At 42.0% G+C, this 20,174-nt stretch overlaps 1 protein-coding gene across 7 annotated transcripts in view; it reads left to right on the forward strand.

Moving 5' to 3' along the window:
* The window catches only part of LOC139371153 (potassium voltage-gated channel subfamily A regulatory beta subunit 2a), a 118,065-nt gene that overhangs the window by 71,866 nt on the left and 26,025 nt on the right, over positions 1-20,174 (forward strand). The window contains exon 1 of one of the 7 annotated variants that reach the window (XM_071111266.1): positions 260-1,697. The exons of 5 other annotated variants lie outside the window; for them this stretch is intronic. In XM_071111266.1, the coding sequence (XP_070967367.1) occupies positions 1,480-1,697 (218 nt within the window). In that variant the 5' untranslated portion in view covers positions 260-1,479. Of the gene's footprint in view, positions 1-259; positions 1,698-20,174 lie in introns of those variants that run through there. One more of the 7 variants, XM_071111272.1, reaches the window with a different exon arrangement.

Here is a 20,174-nt window from a genome sequence, read left to right on the forward strand (position 1 = left end):
TTCTTACTGATGTAATGAAATGATTCAAATGAATAAATATGCCCAGAATAATTTATTTTCAGTTAATGGCGGTTGCCATGTTTGAGTGGGATCTGGGGAGAGACAACAATGCAGCGAACTCAGCTGTAATTCGCCTGTGACACTCCTGGCTTAGACATGCATCAGGGCAGATAAAGTTACATAATAAATATTTCATGCCCCGTTGCCCAACCCATGTGAGAGCAGTCCCCTGGTCTGGGGCCAGTGGCCATTCTGCAGCACTGAGCATTCAGCCTACTCCTGAGCCTCGCTCATCTGACTCGACCAAGTTTAACTACTTGCCGCTCACTGAACTACCGGACTTGACTGGATCACACTGGACCTGAGCTGGACAACCCTAAACCTGACTGGACTTGACTGAGTCACACTGAACCTGACTGGACCACCATGAAGTAGGCCTACACTCTGCCATAGTGACTTAGCCATGCTGGAGCAGGGAAGTAGATGAGAAGTGGATTAAAAATACACTAGCCAGCCTCTCTTATGACAGCAGCTGTAGACACTGAGAGTCTCCCTCTCTTGGCCCCCTCATCTCTTCACCCCCCCCCCCCCTCTATCTCTCCTGCACTCGCTAATGTAGCTCTCTCAATATTCCTCTCGATAGCATCTCTCCATATCCCTCCCTCCCTTTCTCTTTCTCCTCTTCTCCTCCCTGTGCTCACTCTGCCTCTTTGCCATGCGCGAGGCATACACATGTAAGTTTAATCCGGGAGGGATGGGAGTCTGAATGAGAGGTTGCCCTCTGATTGACACACAGATCTGCTGAGTATTCACACAACCAGGACAGCTGTTGCTGGGAACTTATTGTAAAGGAACAGAATTTTACCTCCTGGAATAGTTAATATCCTCCTGCCTCTGTCTCTTTGTGCTGATGTCTCCAGTCTCAGATATTTGCAGCGCGAGGTGTTATCTGTAGCACTGAGCTCCAGATTAAAAGGAAAGCCTCTGATTCCTACAGAAAGCGTAAGTGATACAGACGCATGAGTCGAGGATAAGCCAGTCGGGACTGCAAAGGAAGATTCATTAAACTGCTTCACTCTTCATGGGACGCTGTACTTTTTTTTTGGAGGGCGCATCTTCGTCTGTTTTTGTGTCTGTGCCGGGACCGGGACGGTGTTCATGCGCCTGCAGTCTACAGCGGTCGGGTGTTGTTTTCTGAAGAAGACAGAGCACACAGGTTGAGGCAGTGTTGAAGCAGGACACCCTCTGTAGGAGACAACTCTCCTCGCTCCTCTCCTTTTCTCTTTTCTCTGCAGACATAGCTGCCCACCCTAACACTGACAGCTGGGGGTGTTGGTGTGCTCTGTGCACAGATAGCTTGACCTGACCAAGAGACTGTCCAGACGTCTTGTCGAGGCATCTTGTCGTACAGACTGACCCACCACAAGCTCTAACCAGAGCACCGTAAGCCATTCCAGGTGGCTCCCAGTCCCAGCCAGGATGCAGGTGTCGTTAGTGTGTACGGATCACAATCGTGGAGGGGTGAGCCGCAGTACAGAGGAACGGCTCAACCACCGCCAGAATGCCAACAGCCCCAACACAGGCACCCGCAGCAAGTTCAGGGCTGTGGCCATGGTGGCCCGTAGCCTTGGACAGGTCACTGTCCAGAGCCAGCCCACATCCAGCGACCAGAGCATACGCACCGGCATGAAGTATAGGTAGGACAGACTGCATGACGTATAGGTAGGACAGACTGCATAACTTATAGGTAGGACAGACTGAATGACGTATAGGTAGGACAGACTGCATGACGTATAGGTAGGACAGATTGAATGACGTATAGGTAGGACAGACTGCATGACGTATAGGTAGGACAGACTGAATGACGTATAGGTAGGACAGACTGAATGACGTATAGGTAGGACAGACTGAATGACGTATAGGTAGGACAGACTGAATGACGTATAGGTAGGACAGACTGAATGACGTATAGGTAGGACAGACTGAATGACGTATAGGTAGGACAGACTGAATGACGTATAGGTAGGACAGACTGAATGACGTATAGGTAGGACAGACTGAATGACGTATAGGTAGGACAGACTGAATGACGTATAGGTAGGACAGACTGAATGACGTATAGGTAGGAGACGTATACTGCAGGTAGGAAAGACTGTATGAAGTATACTGCAGGTAGGAAAGACTGTATGAAGTATACTGCAGGTAGGAAAGACTGTATGAAGTATAGGTAGGACTAGGGTTGCAAAGGGAGGGTATATTATTTTAAACTTTAAGTTTACCAGTAAACTACAATAATTTTGGTATCACCTCTAGTGGCCCTTTTGGGTACTTCAGATTATCACAAGTGTCTAATTATCTCTGGCCCTCAGTGTAGCCATATCACATGTAAAATATGAAATAATTAAATAAGATGATTTTAAAATAAACAAATAGAATGACAAAGCTGTAAAACATCCTAAATATAAACCACAAACTTAGTGAATATCTTTGGTGTTCAAAATGAGGGTTTTATTTATTATACCTGAAAACTTCAATGAAATGCAGTCTCAAATAGCCGCCTGTCCCTTTTTAATAGCCCGGCAATGGCATACACTTCTGAAAATAAACTCGCGTTTCAAATAATCGTCTGGTCTAAATGAATTATTTACGAGATTACCATGAATTGTTTACGAGGTTTAATGTTTGATTTGTTCCATTAAATAATTCAGTAATGAATAAGAAAAAATTAGGTAGAGACTGCTCGCCACTGGCTGTTAACAGTTGAGAACTGCTAGCTAATTGGCAAGCACAAAAACAGTTCGGACAACTTCGGGAGAACAGGGCCTGATGCATAAAAGTGAATTTTCCCCTTAAAGTTTCCTTAACTTTAAGTCAATAGCACAAAACATTTTAATGCAAATTTCCTTCTTAAATTAAGTGAAAGTTAAGGGTGCCCATGAGGTCCCTTAAAGCTTTTTGGGCAACCCGACCAAATGCACATAGATATGCCATTCTCATTGAAAGCAAGTCTAAGAAGCGGTAGTTCTGTTCTATGTGTGCTGTTGCTATGCTCCCTGTTCGTTTTTGCGTCTTACTTTCGGTTTTGTACACCAGCTTCAAACAGCTGAAAATACTATATTTTTGGTTATGGAAAATATATTTCACAGCAGTTTAGATGGTACAATGATTCTCTACACCAGGCAATTCCAGTCCTCGGAGGCCTGCTTGGTGTCACACTTTTCTCCCATCCCTAGCAAACACACCTGATATAAACTAATTGCATTTTTAACTCAAGATCATGATTAGTTGATTATTGGAGTCAGGTGTGTTAGCTGGGGCTGGGTAAGCTTGTTTTGTCACATAGATACTGAAATTAGGCATACTATTAGAATTTTTTACAACCAGGAAATGGCAGAACGATTTCTGCATGGTGCATCTAAATTCAATATGGATATAAATCTAAACTGCTTTTGTGGAGGTGAATGTTGCTTTCCTCTGGTTTTGGTTTAAAAGGACAACAGCCAGCTACTTAGCTAAACAATGGAAGGTGCACAATCCATGGCTATAAAGCTAGCTAACTACCTACTCTAAGTTAGCATGACGTGCTAGAAAGTAATAGAAACAAGTTGAGTAAAAAATGACTAAAATAAATGCAATTTATTATCTTCTGAATCAATTTGTTTCTCCTGTTTTAAATGTAAAAGTTATATATTGTGTTCTACCAAAATAAATGCGATCTCTGACAAATGTTCAGTCTGAATCAGGTCGTCTCCATGGTAACCAGAGATTCTTTCTGCGGTATATACTTTCAAACTTCCCTTAGGTAAGGGAAAATTATTCCTTAAAGTAAACCCTTAAGGGAAACATTTAAGATGTTTTATGAAACCGGGCCCAGACCCCTAGGAATCGGCAGTGGCGAAAGTAAGATTGCTGAAAATACACAGTCAAAGAGGAGAATAATTATTCTGTCAAGGAAAAGTTTTGTGTTGTGTTGAGTGAATTAAGAAAATTAATTGAAGTTTTATGTTATGTCAATACATATTTTTTGTCATTATTTTGGCGTCAAACTGGTGCCAGTTGTGGAAGAAGTTAATAGTTGGGAGAGTTACACAGTTAGTTTGGGTGGCAGGGTAGCCTAGTGTAGCCTAGTGGTTAGAGCGTTGGACTAGCAACTTAAAGGTTGCAAGTTCAAATCCCCGAGCTGACAAGGTACAAATCGGTCGTTCTGCCCCTGAGGCAGTTAAACCCCCCCTAGGCCGTCATTGAAATGTTCTTGCCTTGTTAAATAAAGGTACAGTGGGGCAAAACATTATTTAGTCAGCCACCAATTGTGCAAGTTCTCCCACTTAAAAAGATGAGAGAGGCCTGTAATTTTCTTCATAGGTACACTTCAACTATGACAGACAAAATGAGGGAAAAAAATCCAGAAAATCACATTGTAGGATTTTTAATAAATTTATTTGCAAATTATGGTGGAAAATAAGTATTTGGTCACCTACAAACAAGCAAGATTTCTGGCTCTCTTAAGTGTGCTTTGAATTCTATAATAATCACAGACAGTAACACCAGCAAAGAACCATCACACCACCCCCTCCATGCTTCACGGTCACCTACTCTTCGTCTCACAAAGACACAGCAGTGGGAACCAAAAATCTCAAATTTGGACTCATCAGACCACAGGACAGATTTCCACCAGTCTAATGTCCATTGCGCGTGTTTCTTGGCCCAAGCAGGTCTCTTCTTCTTATTGGTGTCTTTTGTAGTGGTTTCTTTGCATAAATTCAACCATTATCGTCTGATTCACGCAGTCTCTCCTCAGTTGATGTCTGTAACTTGAACTCTGAAGCATTTATTTGGGTTGCAATCTGAGGTGCAGTTAATTGCCTGAGGTTGGTAACTCTAATGAACTTATCCTCAGCAGCAGAGGTAACTCTGGGTCTTCCTTTCCTCTGGCGGTCCTCATGAGAGCCAGTTTTATCATAGCGCTTGATGGTTTTTGCGACAGTTTTTGAGACAGCATTTGAAGAAACTTTCAAAGTTCTTGAAATGTTCCAGATTGACTGACCTTAATGTCTTAAAGTAATGATGGACTGTCATTTCTCTTTGATTATTTGAACTGTTCTTACCATAATATGGACTTGGTCTTTTACCAAGTAGGGCTATCTTCTGTATACCTGTATATCACCCCTACCTTGTCACAACACAACTGATTGGCTCAAATGCATTAAGAAGGAAAGAAATTCCACAAATTAACTTTTAATAAGGCACACCTGTTAATTTAAATGCATTCCAGGTGACTACCACATGAAGCTGGTTGAGAGAATGCCAAATGTGCACAAAACTGTCATCAAGGCAAAGGGTGGCTACGTTGAAGAATCTCAAATATAACATATTTTGATTTGTTTAACGTTTTAGGTTATTACATGATTCCATATGTGTTATTTTATAGTTTTGATATCTTCACTATTATTATACAATGTAGAAAATAGTAAAAATAAAGACAAACCGAATGAGTAGGTTTGTCCAAATGTTTGACTGGTACTGTATATGAATACATTTTTTACAAGTTATTTAAGTATAAATTACCAAGTTACGATAGATTGACAGATTTTCTGTTAATTACCAAACTTAATAAAGGTTTTGGCAACTTTGGGAAATTACCAGGTAGCTTTGCAACCCTAGGAAGGACAGACCATAGACCACAGGTGTCAAACTAATTCCACGGAGGGCCAAGTGTCTGCAGATTTTCTCTCCTCCCTACTTGATTTATGAATTAGTCACTAATTAGTAACTAACTCCCCACACCTGGTTGTCTACAGCTTAATTTAAATGAGAAAAAAAAAAAACCTGCAAACACTATGCCCTCCATGGAATGAGTCTGACACCCCTGCCATAGGCACAGACCATAGTCACTGTAGACCTGATACAGAATGTGGGTAATGACATTAGGATAGACTTAATTACTGGGTGAAAGCACAGTATGGAAGATCGAAACATGGATATCTGATGGTGATTTAACAAAAATGGGACTATGGTATATAGATAATGTATGTTTACTGGTATCAGATTGCATACAGGAAGAAGGGTTTCATGCTGAGTTTTTTTTCCCCCCTTTACTGCTCCTTTTGCATAATTATTAATAGATTACATGCCATCCTCTAAATGTTGTATGGATATGATTGATGTGAATTGGAATTGCTCAGACATATTTGAATTGATGGATATGCATAACACAGCACAAATCATTCATATTGTTATGTTTCTGGTCTGTTCTGTATTTGGCAGTGAGCAGTATATGAAAATCAGGCTTGTCGGTACAATTATGGTTTGTGTGAGGTGAATAATTAGTCATTACAGCTTCTTCATATAAGCTGACAGTACTTGGAAAGCTAGGGGGGGTGGTTGTCAAATGAAATGCCTTAAACCCACAGTCTAGGCTAAATGTCTAGGGCTTCCTTAAGTTAAATTGATCTGGGATTGATCTGCATTGCCAGTGAAAGAGCATCCCTTTTGCATTGCTGCAGCACTCAGATAAACTGCAGATGTTTGCAGGAACAGGAGGAGTCTTTGTTAAGCTCAGTGTTTCAGGATATTCTTATTTACCAATCCTCAACTTCTACTGTAGCTGCTTCTGAATATCAGTCCACTGTTTAGCAATTGCTTTCACTGCAATTAAGATGGGAGGGTGCACTGAACTTATATGAACGGGCCAGATGTTGAATGGACCCGATTTTCAAAGTCTGAATGTGCAGAAGCAGCGCTCTTATCTGATATGCTGGCGGCTGCTTAGTCATGTTGACCGACACCATGATAATCGGGTTGAAAGGCCAAGTCAAAAACGTGATTTTCCTGTGTTTTATAAATCTATCCACACTGAGGTTGGAATAATAATGTGCAGTTGTGAAAATTATGCTAATTCCCTTTTAGTGTAAGAGCTATTTTGGTGGGATGGAGTTTTGGCCTTCCATGGTGACATCACCATGCAGTAAATTAGTTAATAGACCAATAAGAAAGAGTTCCTAACCTCTGCCAATAACAGCTACTTTTCAGTTTTCCCCTCCCTACTCAGACCACTCCCAGACAGTCCTAGCTAAATTCTTGCTTGCCCTTATCTTCTAAGAATATTTTTGTTTTCTTTCAAATTAAATGGTCAAAAATAATAACAGTAAGGTAATTGTTATCCAGAAATGATTTGATATTGAGATTATTTTATTTTTTAAAGGCTGCATTGGACCTTTTGATGATATTGAATGAGTGGACATGGGCTCAGCTCAAGGCTTTTGTGTGTGTGCGCGCACGTGTTGAGCATTTCCTGGCTGTGAACATGTTTTTGATTGTGTGCGTGTGTGTAGCGTAGTGTTAGCCCTGTGCCCAGGAGGGTGCAGGCTGGGCTACTCTGTGCTCTTGTCAGTGTGCATTTCCCTGACGTGCCCCTTGACGTAAATTCTCCAGTGCTACAGAGCAGAGAACTGGGCCACTACACTCTCCAATTTCACATTTCAGCACAGGACCCAATGTACATGGGAGACCCCTCGCTCTGTGTTACAACATAGAGGCGTATGAGTCACACTGCAGCTAATTTCAATTCCGTTTAATTTGTATTTTCCTTCTGCAAAATCATCTCACAGGGGATCAAACAGAGCCTCACTACTGAAACTCCTAAAAGAAACACAAGCTTTCCAAGCATAATGAAATTCTGTTTCTACTCATTAAGCACAGAACCCATGGAGTCAGTCTGTATTCCTCTCTAGTGGGTATTTCTCTAGAGTTGAATGTGTAATGTGGGGGGACAGACAGGTGTGCTGATGGAGACCCAGGCCAGGTGAAATTAAACCATAAAGATGGAGGAAGAACAGTTTTATACCATTGTCCGGCTAACCTGTGCTTGACCATGACTGGAGAAGAATGTTCGACTTGGCCACATGCCTATAGACCTCCTAGCTATGGTAGTGTACCTGGCCGTAGGCTTTTCTTTTTTTTGTCTGCCTGCACTTGATAGAACATTCCATGTTCAGTTGAGGGTAGAGGATATCATGTCCATGACTTCATATTGAATTCAACCTTGTTTGCACGGGTCAGTTCTTTCCCACTTCAATGTTTAACTGTTATAGACCTATATCCATCCTGCCCTGCCTCTAAAATCTTCGAAAGCCAAGTTAATAAACAGATTACTGACCATTTCGAATCCCACCGTACCTTCTCCGCTGTGCAATCTGGGTTCCAAGCTGGTCACAGGTGCACCTCAGCCACGCTCAAGGTACTAAACGATATCATAACCGCCATCGATAAAAGACAGTACTGTGCAGTCATCGACCTGGCCAAGGCTTTCGACTCTGTCAATCACTGTATTCTTATCGGCAAATTCAATAGCCTTGGTTTCTCAAATGACTGCCTCGCCTGGTTCACCAACTACTTCGCAGACAGAGTTCAGTGTGTCAAATTGGAGGGCCTGTTGTTCGGAACTCTGGCAGTCTCTATGGGGGTACCACAGGGTTCAATTCTCGAGCTGTATATATCAATGATGTCGCTCTTGCTGCAGGTGATTCCCTGATCCACCTCTACGCAGACGACACCATTCTGTATACATCTGGCCCTTTGGTCACTGTGTTAACTAACCTCCAAACAAGCTTCAATGTCATACAACACTCCTTCCGTGGCCTCCAACTGCTCTTAAACACTAGTAAAACCAAATGCATGCTTTTTAACCATTCGCTGCCCGCACCAGCCCGACTAGCATCACTACCCTGGACGGTTCTGACCTAGAATATGTAGACAACTACAAATACCTAGGTGTCTGGCTAGACTGTAAACTCTCCTTCCAGATTCATATTAAACATCTCCAATGCAAAATCAAATCTAGAATCGGCTTTCTATTTCGCAGCAAAGTCCCCTTCACTCACACCGCCAAACTTACCCTAGTAAAACTGACTATCCTACGGATCCTCAACTTCGGCGACGTCATCTACAAAATAGCTTCCAATACTCTACTCAACAAACTGGATGCAGTCTATCACAGTGCCATCCGTTTTGTTACCAAAGCCCCTTATACCACCCACCACTGCGACCTGTATGCTTTAGTAGGCTGGCCCTCGCTACATATTCGTCGCCAGACCCACTGGCTCCAGGTCATCTACACGTTTATGCTAGGTAAAGCTCCGCCTTATCTCAGCTCACTGGTCACCGGTCACTGGTCACAGCTCACATAACAGCACCCACCCGTAGCATGCGCTCCAGCAGGTATATCTCACTGGTCATCCCCAAAGACAACACCTCGTTTGGCCGCCTTTCCTTCCAGTTCTCTGCTGCCAGTGACTGGAACGAATTGCATAAATCGCTGAAGCTGGAGACTTATATTTCCCTCACTAACTAGCTATCTGAGCAGCTAACCGATCGCTGCAGCTGTACATAGTCCATCTGTAAATAGTCCACCCAATCTACCTACCTCATCCTCATGTTTTATTTACTTTTCTGCTCTTTTGCACACCTGTATCTCTACTTGCACATCATCATCTGCTCATTTTTCACTCCAGTGTTAATCTGCTAAATTGTAATTACTTCACTACTATGGCCTATTTATTTCCTACCTCCTCACGCCATTTACACACACTGTATATATACTTTTTTTCTATTGTGTTATTGACTGTACACTTGTTTATTCTATGTGTAACTCTGTGTTGTTGTTTGCTTCGCACTGCTTTGCTTTATTTTGGCCAGATCGCAGTTGTAAATGAGAACTTGTTCTCAACTAGCCTACCGGGTTAAATAAAGGTGAAATAAAAATACAATTTAAATTAAATGCCGTGATCTGAAGATAACAGATCCATCCCTGGGGGCAGCAGGCTGTTCACTTGAGGTTGACCTCCCCATGGAATTAATAAGTCAATGATGGCATAATGGGTGAACTAGCACCTATTTTGAGTGTACCCATGTCAGAGAGTAAAAGAAGGAAGTGTACCCTTCAATCTGTTCTGTGATTTGATGAGTCAACTCAAGACATTTCCAAAAATTAATTCCATTGCATGAGCCACATGAGTTAGAATCATTTTAATTAACATTCCAAAATACCATGGACGTTATTGTGTCACAATACCAGGTGAGGATGATGTCTCCGATGTAACGCACAGCGTTGAGATTGCCTGTAATGACAACAAACTCAGTCTGATGATGTTGTGACACACCGCCCCAGATCATGACGGACCCTCCACCTCCAAATTGATCCTGCTCCAGAGTACAGGCCTCGGTGTAACGCTCATTCCTCCAATGATAAACGTGAATCCGACCAACTCCCCTGGTGAGACAAAACCGCGACTCGTAAGCAAAGAGCACTTTTTGTCAGTCCTGTCTGGTCCAGCGACGGTGGGTTGTCTGGTGAGGATCTGCATTACAACAGGCTTACAAGCCCTCAGTCCAGCCTCTCTCAGCCTATTGCGGACAGTCTGAGCACTGATGGAGGGATTGTGCGTTCCTGGTGTAACTCGGGCAGTTGTTGCCATCCTGTACCTGTCCCACAGGTGTGATGTTCAGATGTACCGATCCTGTGCATGTGTTGTTACACGTGGTCTGCCACTGCGAGGACAATCAGCTGTCCGTCCTGTCTCCCTGTAGCGCTGTCTTAGACGTCTCACAGTACGGACATTGCAATTTATTGCCCTGGCCACATCTGCAGTCCTCATGCCTCCTTGCAGCATGCCTAAGGCACGTTCACACAGATGAGCAGGGACCCTGGGCATCTTTCTTTTGGTGTTTTTCAGTCAGTAGAAAGGCCTCTTTAGTGTCCTAAGTTTTCATAACTGTGACCTTAATTGCCTACCGTCTGTAAGCTGTTAGTGCCTTAACCGTTCCACAGGTGCATGTTCATTTTTTATGGTTCATTGAACAAGCATGGGAAACATTGTTTAAACCCTATACAATGAGTATCTGTGAAGTTATTTGGATTTTTATGAATTATCTTTGAAAGACAGGGTCCTGAAAAGGGGACGTTTCTTTTTTTGATGAGTTTGTCACCTAGTTGCTAGAGGGAGTATACAGCATTGAGTGTGTGAACTGGTGTTGTTAGCATCTCTGCCTTTTTAGTTTCATATGGATTGATTTGAGACGGGTACAGCCAGCAAGCAGACGCTACCTAGCTAACTTTCATGCACATTTCGAAATTCATAAATACGGATTCTACCGGCACAGAACACCTTAGCTAGCTAGTGAAGACTTGCTCATGGGAAAAAGTCAATATTAGCTACAGGTTTAAGGTTTTGGTAAGATTAACTCAGACTCTTTTGAGGATGAATGGTGGTTCAGTGGATGATGTCACCTTTGGTAACATTTTCGAATGTTAAGACCGCATATTGTTGCCAAACTTTATTTTTAGCTATCCCATGAGTGTTTGTGAGTTATCAGACAGATCTGATTTGATACAATGGAGTGTACCCATGAGTTTATCAGTCAAATTGTCATGGTTAGATGCTTCCAAGCATATTCTATTCATTATTTTTCTATGGATCTTCTTCTCCCCTGCCCACAAGGCCAAGCAAAGCATCCAAGTGCAACAAGGTTCACCAGAGTCTGAGCTTCTCCCTTATGTGACAGTGGGCCTGTATGACATGACTGGTTAATATCTCCACCTCCCCTCACTACTACCCAGCCTGTGTCTCATCCTCCTCTTCCCAATGGCTTTAGTCAGGACTGAATTAACACAAAATGGCTTACGATTATGTAAAGCAGCCCGTCTCCGCTTCTCAGGGAAACGGTAGAATATCCGACTGGCTGGCAGGGCAGGTAGGTAGTCCGTCCTATAAGATCTAGAGGCCCTCTTTTCTCAGCCCAGCTTCATCTGTTTCTCTCTCTTTTCTCAGCCCAGCTTCATCTGTTTCTCTCTCTTTTCTCAGCCCAGCTTCATCTGTTTCTCTCTCTTTTCTCAGCCCTGCTTCATCTGTTTCTCTACTCTCTACTCTGGCCACCATCCCCTGGAGGCTGGGCTTAGAAAAGCCCAATGAACAGCAAAGAGGCTGGGACTGAATATCCACAGCCAGACAATGGACCGTTCATTATGTGTTTAAACTCTTGAGTTGACTTTAAGTGGAGGTTATTTGAAGCTGTTTTCTGAAATACAATAAGATATTTGTGACTTGGGTTTGGATAGGCAAGCAGTAGAGGCTTGTCCCTGTTTTTACATAATTTACTGCAGTGGCCATGTAAATGTGAGGAGGAGCTGACTTGCTTTTCCCTGCAGGATATACAGTGGGGAGAACAAGTATTTGATACACTGCCGATTTTGCAGGTTTTCCTACTTACAAAGAATGTAAAGTCTGTAATTTTTATCATAGGTACACTTGTGAGAGACGGAATCTAAAACAAAAATCCAGAAAATCACATTGTATGATTTTTAAGTAATTAATTTGCATTTTATTGCACGACAAGTATTTGATACATCAGAAAAGCAGAACTTAATATTTGGTTCAGAAACCTTTGTTTGCAATTACAGAGATCATACGTTTCCTCTAGTTCTTGACCAGGTTTGCACACACTGCAGCAGGGATTTTGGCCCACTCCTCCATACAGACCTTCTCCAGATCCTTCAAGTTTCGGGGCTGTCGCTGGGCAATACGGACTCTCAGCTCCCTCCAAAGATTTTCTATTGGGTTCAGGTCTGGAGACTGGCTAAGCCACTCCAGGACCTTGAGATGCTTCTTACGGAGTCACTCCTTAGTTGCCCTGGCTGTGTGTTTCGGGTCGTTGTCATGCTGGAAGACCCAGCCACGACCCATCTCCAATGCTCTTACTGAGGGAAGGAGGTTGTTGGCCAAGATCTCGCGATACATGGCCCCATCCATCCTCCCCTCAATACGTTGCAGTCGTCCTGTCCTCTTTGCAGAAAAGCATCCCCAAAGAATGATGTTTCCACCTCCATGCTGCACGGTTGGGATGGTGTTCTTGCGGTTGTACTCATCCTTCTTCTTCCTCCAAACACGGCGAGTGGAGTTGAGACAAAAATAGAGCTTTTTGGTCTAATCAGACCACATGACCTTCTCCCATTCCTCCTCTGGATCATCCAGATGGTCATTGGCAAACTTCAGACGGGCCTGGACATGCGCTGGCTTGAGCAGGGGGACCTTGCGTGCGGTGCAGGATTTTAATCCATGACGGCGTAGTGTGTTACTAATGGTTTTCTTTGAGACTGTGGTCCCAGCTCTCTTCAGGTCATTGACCAGGTCCTGCCGTGTAGTTCTGGGCTGATCCCTCACCTTCCTCATGATCATTGATGCCCCACGAGGTGAGATCTTGCATGGAGCCCCAGACCCAGGGTGATTGACCGTCATCTTTAACTTCTTCCATTGTCTAATAATTGCGCCAACAGTTGTTGCCTTCTCACCAAGCTGCTTGCCTATTGTCCTGTAGCCCATCTCAGCCTTGTGCAGGTCTACAATTTTATCCCTGATGTCCTTACACAGCTTTATGGTTTTGGCCATTGTGGAGAGGTTGGAGTCTGTTTGATTGAGTGTGTGGACAGGTGTCTTTTATACAGGTAACGGGTTCAAACAGGTGCAGTTAGTACAGGTAATGAGTGGAGAACAGGAGAGCCAGAATTCTTACTGGTTGGTAGGTGATCAAATACTTATGTCATGCAATAAAATGCAAATTAATTACTTAAAAATCATACAATGTGATTTTCTGGATTTTTGTTTTAGATTCCGTCTCTCCCAGTTGAAGTATACCTATGATAAAAAATTACAGACCTCTACATGCTTTGTAAGTAGGAATACCTGCAAAATCGGCAGTGTATCAAATACTTGTTCTCCCCACTGTAGTTAAAGATGAATTGGCTGCCAGGAATTAGGACTGCTGACGGGCTCTGGACACCCAGTGTTATAGTTGTAAAGTTGAAACTGAATCAGTGCCCAGTATAACTAACGGGCAGAGTCTGTGTGTGAACTAAGCAGATGGTGTTTAAATCAAACTGCTGTGTTCAGGTGTGAGCTAGCTATCAGAGATGGAGACGCAACACCACCCTGCTCCCACCTACCTATAAAACTGATTCAGCAGTCCATCTGCATTGGCTGTTTTACTTTAAAGTCTTGTTGTTTTTAGACTGTACCTGAGCAGATGGCAGTGTGGTATTTGTGACAAAAGGAGTGGGTGTGTGTGATTTGGGTGTCCTAACATAAGGACTTCATATTGCACTCCGAGAGGCTCTCCATGGGCTTTACTCCTACTTCAAATCTGTCTCTTTAGAGAGGAACACAGAGCAGGATACTTAGGCCTGTTGTACTGTAGCCACTCTACTCCAGTACCAACACTGATAGGACTGTATACTGCAGCAGCCTCAGCCACATACATAGCCACTTACTGTAAACACCAGCCTATCTTAAATGCACAAGAAAATAACACTTGGCGTCTGTTTGCTAGGGGCATGTTAGGGTGAATTGCCAAACCGTAGAGTAGTCAATTTATTGATGTGTTTGTGGGTGTCTCTCTATATGCATAGAGTTTGTGTCTGAGTAAGTGCACTGTGTGGATGTGTGTGAGAGATGTGCACTGATGGGAGCATGTTTAGGTGAATGGGGAGAGAGCTGTTTTCTCCTTGCCTGACTGAGACAGTTTAATTAGAGCCTGTGCTGCTCTGAGCTGAGCTGTGTGTTTCTGCGTTAGCAGCCCTCTGCTCTCATTTCATCCTCTCTCTAAGCGTGTTATTGTATTTCTTAAACATACTGGAAATAGATGTATTAATCCATCCTGCTATGTGCTGCAAGGAATAGACATTTAGCTTTCATATCCGTCAGCAAATAGTGTCTTTCACATGCCAATCGCCTTTTCGCTTTCAAATATGTTTGGAGACATTTATGTTGACTATTTTCATCCTGTTTCTTAGGCTACATCCCACTAAAGCACATCTGTATATGTGTCAATATCTAAGCTGATGAAGGAAACAAAGATAGAATTATGTCATGTTTTCCACATTGTGTGACTAAACTGTTTAGAAAGACCATCTATGTTGGATGATGTTATATACAGTACAGCGGCTTACATTTGTAAATTATTAGTGATATTTTTATAGTTTTTGAGGATAGTGTGTCAGTTATGTTGACAATCATTTTGTGTTACTCTCTGTAACATGCCTTTAAACCGTCCATGTGACATGATTAGTGTTAAATGAATTGGTGCAGAATGGTTTAATAATATAGCATACCATGGGGAGATACTTACAGGCTTTATTTAATCACAGGAAACAGAATGTAAAGGACAATGGACTGTAAATAGCACATTAAAGGCCCAGTGCAGTAAAAATTATGGTTTTGTATCATATTGTACAACATCTGATTTAACTTGCACTGTAAAAGTGTGCAACATGTTTGTGTTATTTCCTGATAGTTGAAAATACTTAGGGGTGTACTCACTTTTGTTGCCAGCCGTTTAGACATTAATGTCTGTGTGTTGAGTTATTTTGAGGGGACAGCAAATTTACACTGTTATACAAGCTGTACACTCACTACTTTACATTGTAGCAAAGTATCATTTCTTCAGTGTTGTCACATGAAAAGATGTACTCAAATATTTACAAAAATGTGAGGGGTGTACTCACTTTTGTGATATGCTGTATATATCCAAGAAAGGAGAGTGATGGAGTGCTACATCAGATGACCTGGCCTCCACATACACCCAACCTCAACCCAATTGAAATGGTTTGGGATGAGTGGGACCGCAGAGTGAAGGAAATGCAGCCAACAAGTTCTCAGCATATCCTTCAAGACTGTTGGAAAAGCATTCCTGCTGTAGCTGGTTGAGAGAATGCCAAGAGTGTGCAAAGCTGTCATCAAGGCAAAGGGTGACTATTTTGAAGAATCTCAAATATAAAATATATTTTGATGTAACACTTTTTAGGTTACTACATGATTCCATATATGTTATTTCATAGTTTAGATGTCTTCACTATTATCCTACAATGTAGAAAATAGTAAAAATATGGAAAAACCCTTGAATAAGTAGGCGTGTCCACTTTTGACTGGTTGTGTGTGTGTGTGTGTGTGTGTGTGTGTGTGTGTGTGTGTGTGTGTGTGTAAAATTGTATTTATTTTAACTCAGTCGGGGTCTCGACTTACTGTTGAAATTATTTGATATTGAGATAAAAACTGCATTGGGCCTTTAAAGTATACAGTATATAAGATGATGCATGGTTATCCGTGTTATGAATATTTTAGTTCTACTCTACTGTAAATAGTGTCATGTGGCACTAAATGATGCAGTGTGGTCATGATCTGTGCTCTAGTGAGTAAGCTTTTCTGCACCAGTTTTCTTTAGCGTATACAGTTAATCCCATGAATGATCCACCCCTCTCCTGCCTAGGGAAACTGATCCATTTCCACCCCTATGGGCACCTTAACTCAGCCTCTTGAAGTGCCCAGCCCCAGGCAAAGGACAGATCCAGCCTCGGGAATGGAAAGCCTTCTGTGCCTGCAATCTGTTCATTTCCATGTACATGTACCCATCACTACTACATCAGGACGATAGAGACGGGGCGTATAGGTTTGCATTCAGACCCAGGGTGCATTCTCAGGTAGGATGCTGCTGTTTTTATGCTTGATGTAGGTGGTGTACTCGATGCTCATACAGGCTGAATGGATATTACATAAACACACATACAGTACAAGTCAAAAGTTTGGACACACCTACTCATTCAAGGGTTTTTCTTTATTTTACTATTTTCTACATTGTAGAATAATAGTGAAGACATAACAACTATGAAATAACACATATGGAAACATGTAGTAACCAAACAAGTCACACACACAAAAAAAGTCAACAAATCAAAATATATCTTATATTTGAGATTCTTCAAAATAGCCACCCTTTGCACACTGATGGCATTCTCTCAACCAGCTTCACCTGAAATGTTTTTCAATTAACAGGTGTGCCTTATTAAAAGTTAATTTGTGGAATTTCTTTCCTAAATGCGTTTGAGACAGGCAGTTGTGGTATACAGAAGATGGCCCTATTTGGTAAAAGACCAAGTCCATATTATGGCAAGAACAGCTCACATAAGCAAAGAGAAACGACAGAGGAGACTGTGTGAATCAGGCCTTCATGGTCAAATTTCTGCAAAGAAACCACTACTAAAGGACACCAATAAGAAGAAGAGACTTGTTTGGGCCAATAGACACGAGTAATGGACATTAGAGCGGTGGAAATCTGTCCTTTGGTCTGATGAGACCAAATTTGCGATTTTTGGTTCCAACCGCCGTGTCTTTGTGAGACACCGAGTAGGTGAACGGATGATCTCCGCATGTGTGGTTCCCACCATTAAGCATGGAGGAGGAGGTGTGGGGGTGCTGTGCTGTTGACACTGTCAGTGATTTATTTAGAATTCACGCAGTGTGAAGGAAAAGCAACCAACAAGTGCTGAGCATATGTGGGAACTCCTTTAAGACTGTTGGAGAAGCTGGTTGAGAGAATGCCAAGCGCACGCTTGGCAATCATCAAGGTGGCTACATTGAATAATCTTTTGATTATATCTTTTGATTTGTTTAACTTTTTTGTTTGTTTGCTACATAATTCTGTATGTGTTATGTCTTCACTATTATTATACAATGTAGAAAATAGTAAAAATAAAAACCCTTGAATGAGTAGGTGTGTCAATTTTTTTCCTATTTTGTTGCCTTACAACCTGGAATTAAAATAGATTTTGAGAGGTTTTGTATCATTTGATTTACACAACATGCCTACCATTTTGAAGATGCAAAATATTTATTGTTTGTTTCACAATAAAAAATAAGACAAAAAAACTGAACTTGAGCGTGCATAACTTTTGCATCAATTACAGCTGCAAGTCTCTTGGGATATGTCTCTATAGGCTTGGCACATCTAGCCACTGGAAATGTTGCCCATTCTTCAAGGCAAAACTGCTCCAGCTCCTTCAAGTTGGATGGGTTCCTGCTGGTGTACAGCAATCTTTAAATCATACCACATGTTCTCAATTGGATTGAGGTCTGGGGTTTGACTAGGCCATTCCAATACATTTAAATGTTTCCCCTTAAACCATCCATCGTTCCTTCAATTCTAACCAGTTTCCCAGTCCCTGCCAATGAAATACATCCCCACAGCAGGATGCTGCCACTACCATGCTTCACTGTGGGATGGTGTTCTCGGGGTTTGTGCCAGACAGCTTTTTCCTTGATAGCCAAAAAGCTAAATTGTAGTCTCATCTGACCAGAGTACCTTCTTCCTTATGTTTGGAGAGTCTCGCACATGCCTTTTGGCGAACACCAAACATGTTGCTAATTTTTTTCTTGAAGCAATGGCACTTTTTCTGGCCACTCTTCTTTAAAGCCCAGCTTAAAGTGGGCCTATGGACAGATACTCCAATCTCCGCTGTGGAGCTTTGCAGCTCCTTCAGGGTTATCTTTGGTCTCTTTGTTGTCTCTCTGATTAATGCCCTCCTTGCCAGGTCTGTGAGTTTCGGTGGGCGGCCCTCTATTGGCAGGCTTGTTATGGTGCCATATTCTTTCCATTTTTTTAAATAATGGATTTAATGGTGCTCCGTGGGATGTTTCGGATATTTTTTAATAACCCAACCCTGATCTGTACTTCTCCACAACTTTGTTCCTGACCTGTTTGGAGAGCTCCTTGGTCTTCATAGTTCTGCTTGCTTGGTGGTGTTGCAGACTCTGGGGCCTTTCAGAACAGGTGTGTATGTACTGAGATCATGTGACAGATCATGTGACACTTAGATTGCACACAGGTGGACTTTATTTACTCAATTATGTGACTTCTGAAGGTAATTGTTTGCACCAGATCTTATTACGGGGCTTCATAGCAAAGGGGGTGTATACATATGCAAGCACCACTTTTCCATTTTTTATTTTTTATTTTTTGAAACAAGTTATTCATTTCACTTCACCAATGTGGACTGTTTTGTGTGTCCATTACATGAAATCCAATATAAATTACAGATTGTAATGCAACAAAATAGGAAAAACACAGAAGGGGTGAATTATTTTGCAAGGCTCTGTTTCTCCTCCTAATATTGTACAATCTGTGTGTCGCGTCATTGGCCTGGGATATTATTTGTTTGAATTCAAGACTTGATTGATCTCAGTTTGTCAGTGTCAGAGTAGCCACTCATTTCATTCATTTGTGTGGTATTACAAAAGATTCAGCTAATGTCTTCTGTCATGTAAATTACATAGAATTGAAAAAGGCTGATTCTTGAGGGGGATGCCCTGATTTAATTATTATTATTTTTTTAATCTGTAGAAATCCTAAAAACGCTTTTGCTCAACTTTCATTTAATTTAACAATGCACCAGGGCCTATGATTTCTTAATCCGGCCCTGCATGAGGCCACTAGTACAAATGGCCCGGAGGCTCTGACTTGTCTCATTTACAGCCAGTTAAATAACTTTCACACAGTCAGTGGTCATTGAATCCACTCACAATGTGTTGAGGCTACTCCTGCTCCTGACTGTAGTGTATTGCAGTGTGCGTCGGTAGTCCATAATTGAACAGGGTAAGAGATGTAGGTGACCTTACTCTTCCGGTCTGTGTCCAGGGAGGCGTAGCAGCAAACTGACCCCAGATCAAACCAGCCTGCTACAGTACTGCTACCAGATTCCTGCAGGGGAGGGCATAGAGGTGAATGATAGCCCAGAGCCAACATGCAGTATCAACAGCCAGCCTGATAAAATATTTTGCACTACACAGAAATGATAAAGGGCTGTATCGTCTCTAGGTGAACAATGACATAGACCAGACTGGGTGTGTGAACTGTCGGTTACTTTTTGTGAAGAACCTAACTCAAATTAACATCTGTCCTGCACTTGTAGTTGAACAATACTGTGATTCTGGAATAACAATTTATGACGATTTGTTGTGACTGTAGTCCAGAAGCATGCTTCCCCATTTATCTGGGCTAACAGCTTTACTGTACGTCTCATTTCTGAGCAGATTGCAGGAGTGTGTGTGAAGGCCATGTGCACCGTTCTTTTAATCTTATTAAGCATTTACGTTTTCATGTATAATACCTCAAGCCATGACAACAGTCCTCACCCAATTGTTTCATCGACCACCTGATTCAGTGTCTACAGATGAAAAACAACAAATTGGCTACTGTACATACAGTAGAGAATATATATATATATATAAAAACAATTATATTAAAGATTCAAAAAAGTTCTTCCACACCAATCTCGACAAACCATTTCTGTATGGACC

This window comes from Oncorhynchus clarkii, chromosome 17 (assembly GCF_045791955.1).
Source record: "Oncorhynchus clarkii lewisi isolate Uvic-CL-2024 chromosome 17, UVic_Ocla_1.0, whole genome shotgun sequence".
Lineage (NCBI taxonomy): Eukaryota > Metazoa > Chordata > Actinopteri > Salmoniformes > Salmonidae > Oncorhynchus > Oncorhynchus clarkii.